Source organism: Populus trichocarpa, chromosome 6, assembly GCF_000002775.5.
Source record: "Populus trichocarpa isolate Nisqually-1 chromosome 6, P.trichocarpa_v4.1, whole genome shotgun sequence".
NCBI lineage: Eukaryota > Viridiplantae > Streptophyta > Magnoliopsida > Malpighiales > Salicaceae > Populus > Populus trichocarpa.
This window is the reverse complement of record NC_037290.2, coordinates 20547790-20557882: the sequence shown is the minus strand read 5'-3', so window position 1 is coordinate 20557882 and position 10093 is coordinate 20547790. Positions and strand designations below refer to the sequence as shown.

General features: G+C 29.5%; 1 protein-coding gene across 1 annotated transcript; it reads right to left on the bottom strand.

Annotated features, from left to right (window-relative positions):
- Positions 1-647: 647 nt before the first annotated feature.
- LOC7479501 (40S ribosomal protein S5) lies at positions 648-2778 on the bottom strand. Its single transcript, XM_002309242.4, has 5 exons — positions 2613-2778; positions 2405-2516; positions 1313-1581; positions 959-1162; positions 648-880 (listed from the first exon to the last, which is right to left on the bottom strand). The coding sequence occupies exons 2-5, from the start codon at positions 2501-2503 to the stop codon at positions 826-828; spliced, it is 627 nt and encodes a 208-aa protein (XP_002309278.1). The 5' UTR covers positions 2504-2516; positions 2613-2778; the 3' UTR covers positions 648-825.
- Between the last annotated feature and the right edge of the window lie 7315 nt (positions 2779-10093).

Sequence of the window (10093 nt, the reverse complement as noted above, 5' to 3'; positions counted from 1 at the left end):
ATTAAAAAATAATATTGAATTGAGCTCGAGTCAATAAACTAATTCATTAGTTTTTCAAATTACAGAAACTATTCATTTATTTTGCAAAATTAGAGGAATCTCCATGTTAATGTAAAAACAATAGTGTTTACGCGAGGTAAAGGAAGCAATACAGAATACTAATGTTTCAAATTTAAAAAGCTTAGCAAGTTTTTAATTTAATGTAATCTTATACAGATTTTCGTGTTGAGATGCTCATGATATTCCTACTTCATGATAGATAATTCTGGGTATAATGTTTTTTGGGATTCTAGCTGGTTTTACAATTCTGGGTATAATGTTTTTTGGGATTCTAGCTGGTTTTACAATTCTGGGTATAATGTTTAAAGCACATGCCAATCTTTTTTTATAATAGCCATAAGACGTGATTTCAGATGGCTCGACGATTTAGATGATCCAACGCCATCCGAAATTACTCGGGTAGAGGCCTCCTAGGAGAAAAACAAAATTCCTACCATGACCTCCCAGAGGGAACGACAGATACCAATATTGTAAGCTAACAAGACTCCTACTCTAAGCCAAACTATAACTAAAACAAGATAAAATACGAGATGCTCAGCTAAACGAAGCCGCCCAACCATCAAGAAAAACCAAAAACACAGCAAGAATTAAAGTTGCTACTGCATTCTTAGCATTATAATGGAACTCCAAAAAAAAAACAAGAAACTCTCTGCAACGGACAGCAAACAAAACATAATTATCATGTCCAAATAATTAAGACCCTCAAAAGTTAAAAAAAATGTCTAAGGAATAACAAAACTCCACCCACCATTCTAAATAGATTCTTCAACGGTTGGCCTTGGCAACTCTTTCAATCTCATCCTTCTTCTTGATGGCATAGCTGAAGAAAATGAAAACAATCACCAAGAGCACAGAAAAACAATTATGAAAGGAACAGCCAAGGAGGAAAGAAAAAAACCTGTTTGAGGAACCCTTGGCTGCATTGATAAGTTCATCAGCCAAGCATTCAGCTATGGTCTTGATGTTCCTAAAAGCAGCCTCACGAGCACCAGTGGTAAGGAGATACAAGGCTTGGTTTACACGTCTAAGAGGTGAAATATCAACAGCCTGACGCCTGACAACACCAGCTGAGCCAATACGAGTAGCATCTTCACGAGGCCCACTGTTATAGATCAAAAAAATTGTCAAGCGGGTAGCCAACAGTAACAGATCATAAAAAAAAATACAGAACAGACCATATTCAAATAATCTGCTGATAATCTCAGCAGTGAGCAATCTACGAGAAGAAAAAAAGATGTAATTAATGACAGACCTGTTGACAACAGCATCAACAATAACTTGGACTGGGTTCTGGTCAGTCAAAAGGTGAATAATCTCCATAGCATGTTTGATAATGGTCACAGCCTTCAGTTTCTTTCCGTTGTTTCTGCCGTGCATCTGCAGTGAGTTTGTAAGCCTTTCAACAATTGGGCATTGGGCCTTCCTGAAACGCTTGACAGAGTATCTCCCAGCTGTGTGTGGGACATATGTAGCATGCTTAGCTTGGACTCCAATATAGTCAGCAAGAGAAATGTCATTTACCTGATCCACAACAAACAAATTAATTCCCAGGTTCAATAACATTATACAGCTCAGCAATTTTTTAGGCAATTGTTAAGATGTGTGATCCATCAGTTTCAGAAATCCCTAAACCACCCATTACTGTCCCAGGTATCATGAACGAATTAGATCAACTCAAACTACAAACAAAACACAGCTACTAGTAAAAAATGACCAGAACCAAATACATGAAACCTGCTAAGCTTTCAACACTATGCAATTCAGTAAAATTCAAATCAAATTACCTACAAAAACAAATAACAAACAGGAACCATAATCACTCATAAGAAGTCAAACCACCTCTATCTTCTTCCCAGTTGACACATTGTTAAAACACAAATATTACACGATTTTCCAACAACGAAGTTTTTTAGTACAATTTTCGACCTCATCTGCTTATCTAAAATATCAAAAACCACGTCTATGTATAAGAGAAAATCCCACATGAATAATACAGCAATGAAAACCACCAGTCATCCAAAAAATCTATTAAATCTATCCATGCACCAAAACACGAAACAAATTAATTGCAGACCCATTTAAAAGCAAATCATGTAAACTAAAACCCTAACTAATGCTTCTATAAATTATTCAATACCAAAAACGGCAGAAGCAAACAATAACAAATCTTTTTGAAATTAAACACTTATCGTATCACATTCCCGATAAAGTAAAAGAAACACAGCAAAAACTACAAATCCTAGAAAAGGCAGATCACTTATAATTACATAATTAGCCAAACAAGATTCCATAACACAGATCGATTAATGCAGAACCACTGAGAGATAGGAAAAAAAAAACCTACGGTAATATCCTCGAAAGTCCAGCGATTGAAGAGCTTGACATCGTGGTGTGGCTGAATAACTTCCGGGTTTGGTGGAGCCACCACAGCTGCTTCTGCCATCTTTACCGCTTACCTACACACACCACAAACAAATACGTTCAGAGAGGAAAGACAGTTTATTGTATTTTGAGAGAGACATTGCGACGGAGATAGAATGTGAATTGCAGACCTGGAAATCGGAAAGGTAGAGAGCTAGAGAGGCAGGCGGCACAGAGTTCTCGGTGCTAGGGATTGCAGCAGTGTTTAAATGTCCCAAGCTTTTAGCATTATATAGCGGCTGCAAAATGAAATTAGGGTTTCAGGGTTTTAGTCAGACGTGAAAACGGGAGTGGGTTAAGGTAGCTTGGGCTTCGGCTTGTTGGGCCTACTCTTCTCTTATTTAGTTATTTAAGATTTAGTAATGTGTGCCCTTCTTCTGAGGTAATGTCTCCTTAGTTTTTTTAAGGATAAAAGTAGTCAATTATTAAAAAAAAATAACATTCATGGTAAGAGTTTTTAAATAGTAATTTATTAAAAATTCAGTTATGATAAAAAAAAAAAAAAGTATATTTCATTTTTCGTAATTTTTAATCATATTAAACTCACTAAATGTCATTGTAAAACACGCCAGGTAATAATAAATTTTCTCGTATTATGGTGTTCTTTTTATTTTTTATTTTTTATTTTTTTTAACTTTTACTGTATAAGTTTATATAGCTGAGCCTAGTTTGTGTGTTTGCATTACATTATGCGGGGACCAAAATTTCTTTAAATAAAAAAAAAATTCTGGTCTCAAGAAATTGTTTTGCCATTGTTATATTGTCATTTTTTATTCTATTAAAATAATTTTTTTTATTATCATATCTTTTTTTTATCTTAGCGAACACAACTTGTTTTTAACTAGAATCATTTTTTTTCTTAAAACAAAAATATTTTATGGCTGTTAAAGGAAGTTAACAAAAAAATATCAAAATAGTATGTTCATATTTTATGTGTGGTTGAAAACAAAAAAAAATCATAAATATAATAAAATCATGTTCAAAATCTATTTAAAAATTATAAGAATAAAAAAATTGATATGAATCTAATTTTCATGAACAATTTATTATTATTATTATTATTTTCATATCATATACATAATAATAGAAAAAATATATTAAATTTCAAATAAAAACTTATACTAGTACTAAAAAATCATTTTAAAACTGGAGAGTAAATGAATCTGATAAAAAAATTTCAGAGTACTAGAAAAAGATAAAAAAAACAAAAAAAAATCAAGCCTAATGACCGGTCCACTAGCAGACAAGATAGCCTTTTTTTTCTATCACGTTATTTACCTTTTATTTTTTAAAAAAAAAATACACAAATGATAGGTGATCTATTTGAAAATATGTTGCTAGTGTCACCGAAACATGAGACTTTCTAGCTCTAACTCGCATACTAACTAACTAAGCTACGAAACATAATTGTTATAAAATGATTAAAAAACTATATTAAGATGTTTTATTATTTATAAAAACAGTAAACACATCATAAAAAAATTCTAGTTTTTTAGAGTATTTGGGTAGTTAATCTTGTTTAAAGTTCTATTTTATTTTAATTTAATATATTGATGTTGATTTTATTATCATAAATTAAGAAGTAATCTTTCTTAAAATGAAATTCTATCAAAGATATATTTGCATGGTTGTAAGTATAATATTATTCAATCAAAACAATATTTTCATTCATCAATCCATATAAATGCTAAAACACAAAATAATACTCAAAATGATTTAAAAACATCATTTAACATTGAAAAGCATAAATGGATAAGTCACATGGACTCCACCTTTGAGTTTTCACATGGTTATATCTTCTCCAAACTTGGTGGATATAGGATGTTACTTCTCTTATATTTTCCTTCCATCTTTCCCTTTCACTTTCTAATTTTTTCCAAAGCTTGCTAGACCTTCTATGTTAAGTCTTTGAACCTTTATACTAAAGTTTTTTTACAGAGTATATCCTCATGTTTTTTCTATATTCCTATTTTTTTTCAAATTTTCCATGGAGTATTTATAGGGTTTTTTTCTAGGTTTTTGATGGATTCTCAAATATAGTTATCAAAGCTTAACTTTTTAATCAAAATGAGAGAGTTTTGAACAAATGTTAATAGCTAGAACCTTTGTCCTTTAGTGGTTTTTGGGGATAGTGGTTTTTCTTAAGTGGTTTTCCCTATTTGGGAGATAAAAACATGTATTTCTCACCTTTTGATCCTGGATAAAAGATTTATGACCTTTTATAAAAACCTTCAATGAGTTTTTAAGTGTGAACACACATAAAAGTTGGGTGATTTTGTGTAAATATGTATCTTAATCAAGGCTAACTCGGTTGACCACTTTCGAGGCTTCGCCGACGTAATTCTAATGTAAACCTCATCGAAAACCATCTGAACTTGATAGAGGAGATGCGTATATTTTATTTAGATTCATCTTTGCTCAATTAAAGGTTTGTATCTCCACATTTATTCACTTGAAGGTGTCAACTCGATCAATTTAAAATCTAAAAATGCAGTGATGGCTGATTAGGGACAAGATGTTAGAGATTTTTATGAAAGAATTGGGATGTAAAAGTCTAATTTCATGGGAATGAGGTTGTATAGGGGATGTTATTCTTCTATTTACAAAAAATCTCATGTCATTTGGAGGTCTGGAACTCCACCACGAGCTCTTGGAATGTGTCAACTCAATCATCTAAAACTACCAAGTAATGAGATGAATAATGGCTGATCGGCATGTCACCCATCCCTTTATTTAACCCAAATGACGCGTTGTTCATATTAAACCCTAAAAATTAGGGTTTTTAATTTGGGATTAGGCAAATTTCAATCTAATCCTTGTTTTTTCAATTATAGCATATGCACTCTTAATTGACTCAAAATCTTTTTAATCCTTGCAATTTCACCACTAGAAATTCTAATTTGATGCCCCCCAAGTTCAGTGTCTTCTTCATTTTGATCATTGGTTTCTGATTTGTGCAATTTAATTCTCAATTGACCATCAAACTTTTAATTTTCTTTAATTTGACCCATGATTTAGTCAATTTCAGCCTTAGAAGTCTCGCGCCTTTTATGATTTGGTCGTTGATTTTGAATTTCTTCAATCAAACCCCTAATTGTCTATCAAACTTTAGTTTTTTTCACAATTAAGCCCTTGAATTAACCAATTAAACTTTTTAAAGTCCAATTTTAGTTCCCAAACTTTAATTTCTTTTTATTAACACCCAAATTGACTCCAAAAACTGATTTTCCTTGCAATTAAGTCCTTGATAAAATTAGTTAAGCCTTTGAAAATTCTCATTGAGTCCTTACTCATTCAAATTTGTATTTTTTTACCCCAAATAAAATGTTCTCACCAATAAGACCTTTTATAAATCAGAATTGGGTTGTCAATTTGCTAATCATATACATTTTGGTCCTCAAACTTTTTCACTTATATTTTGGTCCTTCACCACCAACTTGAGCAATCTTCTAAGCTTTCTTCATACATATCTTTTAGTATTTTTTTGATGTTGTTTTTCGATTTTTTCTTTTTTTGTTCTTGATTTTTTTTGTAAGGTAAAAAATGGGTAACAACAAACCTAAAAATATAAAATTAATTTATGAATACTTGTCTTGCATCTTTTTTTATAACCTATATGCACATAAATTGTTTCTTAACTTTTCAATATGGGATAATTATATATAGCCTACATCCACATAAATTGTTTATAAACTTTAGATGTGAGATAACTATACTACACTTTATGCCTCATTTTTTTATAACCTACATCCACATGTATTGTTTCTTAATTTTTCAATTTGGGATAACTATTTATGGCTACATCCATATGCATTTAATATTTCGATGTGGGATAACTATACATAGTCTATATCCATTTGGGTTGTTTCTTAATTTTTTGATGTGAGATAACTATATATAGCCTACTTTTCTTAAGTTTTTTATGTGGAATAAATATACTACACTTCATATTTTTTTTTATAGTCTATATTCACATAGATTGTTTCTTAACTTTTTGATGTGAGATCACTACACACTTCATACCTCACTTTTTTTTTATAGCGTGCATGTTTCAAAACTTTTTTATGCGGGATACTAAAATATCAAGCATAGGTTTTTTTTCTATTTTTTCAAGTTAACCCGGGTCAACTCATATGATCCAGGACTAAGCCCCTTGGCTGGGTCAACCCCGAGTTTGGGTTTAATAACTATGGTTGTAAGGAGAGCTAATAAGATGACATGTGATAAGAGAGAGATCAAAGAGTGGTGGGGGAGAGAGAGAGAGGGCAGAGCTTTGTTTGGTTATAGAAAATAGGATTTCATTTTCTATCTTTATTTTTCTTTTCCATTTACACCTTTTATTCTTTGAATTTGGAAAAAACTTATTCTGTAAAAAAAAAACTTATCTAAATTATTTATTTATGATAATTTATTTAAATTTCAATTATTTATTTATGATATTAAACTAGTTTATTTTATTTTATTTTCAAGTAATTTGTTTCATCGATGAGCAAGTAATATTGTTCATAATACTATAATATTTTTTCTCATAATAAAAAATCATACAAAAACACATAATAAAAGAGATTAATATGACTTGTGAATATTTTAAAAATCATAAAAAGAATAAGATCTTGTACTAATAAAAACTAGATATAGTATGAGTTTAGAAATATATGATTTAAATAGAAGAAAAAAATATTTAATATAAATATTTTCCATTCTATAGATAATTTTTATGTGTGTGTGTTTGATTCACATGTTTATTGGTTTTCTAAAATTATTATTTGTGCACACACCATGATTTAGGCAACCAGTACTTTCTGTTATGTATGGACATGGATAGCATCAACAATCAACCATGTCCAAAATGATTGAACGGTGAAAATTTAACATGGTTGCAAAGTTAGGTAACTAAAATGTTGAAATTGATGATTGATGGTGGTAGACGATGACTAAAATTATTGATTGAAATTGGGAGGTTTGTTCTCCAATTACATCTATAAAATAGAGGGGGATTATAAGAGTCAAAGATGCACTAGAAGATTGAGATAAGAATGCAATGAGAGTGCGAGAAATTGAGTTGAGTTTAGAGGTGTTTTCTACTCCTCATTGTAGCTTGTATTTTTCTTTTTATGAGTAAAATCAGTAACTTTGTAGACATAGACAAATTATTAAATCACGTTAAAAACAATGTTTTGTGTATATCATTCATATTTATCCTAACACCCCCTTCTTTAGATTAATAAATTACTCAGTAGAGGTAAAAAAGATCAAATAAAATTATGTGTTGGTTTGTCACCCTATAAATCATATCGGGTCTATTAGTTGTTTTGGACTCCAACCACAACTGCGATCATGAGGAGAATGGGTGGATGCATCTTCTCTATCTTGAAAAAAAAATCAATTATAATTAAAAAAAATTATAGGAATTAAAAAAAAAACTTAAAATGAATGCTTCATATTTGCTATCTATAAACTTCTTCACCCTTTTCTCCCTATCTACCTTTCTTATATGAGTTTCCTCATATAGCTCTATTTGAGTAGGCTTATGCCCCAGTTGTTGCTCCTACAAAAAGTCTAACAAATAAAAAGTAAATTAAAAAATTCAAGAAAAAATAATTTGGAGATTTTACAAGGAGCTTTGCATGGTTGACGAATAGGAGCGATTCACCGGTGTGCTTGTTCACCAAACCATGCACTTCTTTATTTAGTTCGATGATCTAGATCATGATCGCCTTTTAAATTCTTCCAATGCCACAAAATCATGAAACTTTACCCAATTATCCTTTGTGATGTGACTCGGTTTATACTTCTTCCATACCTCGATGTCATCAAAGTTGACTCGGTTTTTTGCATATTTATGAGCACTATACCATAAATCATGCAACCTGATACAACAAAAAAATTGCTAAATATACAAAAGATTTGGAAATTTAAGATTACAATTTCAAATATAAAATTTGTTAATTGCTTGATACTTACATAATAACATTGTAGTTTTCTCACACTTTACTTATCACCTCTTGTTTTCCCTTTCCCAATAATTTTTTACTTGCATTTTCAATTTGTACATGTAATTAGTTTTTTGAATCTTGAAACTTTTTTATATTTAGTTCATGAATTCTATTTTCATATGTTTCAGTCTTCGTTACCTGAGAGATGAGAGACAAAGTCATTGAAAATAGGAAGAGAGATAAATATTTTGACCGATTACTTCCTGACTATAAAAAGAGTAAATCTTGATACTAATGGGTTCATCTTCAAGAGGGTAGTTTAGCCTTTAAACATATAAAAGTACATTGAAATGAATAAAATTTATTTAGATTTAGGTTGATTTTAAGTTTTTAGGATAATTAAAAGGTGTTTTGTGGTTTTAAATTGAGCCGGTAAGTTCAAATAATGTATTTAAAATGTTTTTGAGTGAAAATAGATTCAGATTTGGGTTTTATGGTTTGAAATACACCAAACTTTATTTTTAGGTTATCTAAGCAGTTGACAATACCTCATTTGTCCTTACATACAACTTGTTGTTCATTCAATTTTTAAGAAAAAATAGTTGATGCCATGTCATCTATTATAGACAAAAAACAAAAACAAAAATGCCTGGGCTTTTTCAATAAGCTATGTGTAAAGGGTTAGCCTTCTAAAGCCACAAGAGCCTAGGGTTTTTTAATTTAGCACGCATGCAACCTTGATCTCATTCTTCACGCCCTTCCTTTTTTTTTTTTTTTCTATTTCTTCAATTATTATATTTTTATTACATTTTATGAGATACTTTTAAATAAAATCATTAAAATTAAATTTGCAATTTTTTTATTTTTCCATAAATCTTATTTCAGAGCAGTGCCTTTTATATTAATATTAACAATTACTTTATAAAAAAAAATATTAACCTAATAGACATAACTTAATTTTTAAAATATTTATTGTAAGTATTTACTAAAAATATAATTACTTTTCTTTTTTTTTCTTATGATTTTGTTATACAGATTTCTTACTTTAATTATCAATGTTCTTTTTTGTCTTTCATGTCGTCATTGTAAATTTATAAATATATGTTTTTTTTACATTAAAATTTATAAATATATGATATTATGCTTCTAATAAAAAAGACACTTATTCACTGAATTAAAAAAAAGTATAAATAAGAAAAATAAATTTTGATTAAAAGACCATATATTTATTCCTTAATTTAAATTGTTAGAATTCTTGAAAATATTTATTTAAATTGGATTCTAATTCTTTTTACAAAAAAGCTATTGATAAAGAAGATGTTTTTTTTTATTAAAAAAAAAGAAATGGATTAATACGAAATAAGATTATTTTACTGTAGGAATGCATTTTTTTACAAAAAAAAATAAATCATTATTTATTCCAAATATTTATATTAGTTGCCTTAGAATTCAATTCTACAAAAAATAAATAAATAAAAGTCTCACCGCAAACTATCTAGTTTGTACTAAGTAAACATAGTTACCTTTTTCATGGAAAGATATTTTTAGAATAAATGAAAAGGCTAGAGATGAAAGTAAAAAAGTATTTTTTTAAAAAATAAATTAATATAAAAAATTAAGACCCTTCAGTCTTTCACTGTACACTATGAGAGAAAGCACTGTTCATTTAAACACTG

Excerpts from the sequence above, each read along its gene's own strand:
- LOC7479501 (XM_002309242.4), bottom strand. The coding sequence starts at position 2,503 with ATGGCAGAAGCAGCTGTGGTGGCTCCACCAAACCCGGAAGTTATTCAG. Across the intron at positions 1,582-2,404 it reads GGACTTTCGAGGATATTACC|GTAAATGACATTTCTCTTGC; the intron begins GTAGGTTTTTTT and ends GTTGTGGATCAG. Across the intron at positions 1,163-1,312 it reads GTTGATGCTGTTGTCAACAG|TGGGCCTCGTGAAGATGCTA; the intron begins GTCTGTCATTAA and ends GATCTATAACAG.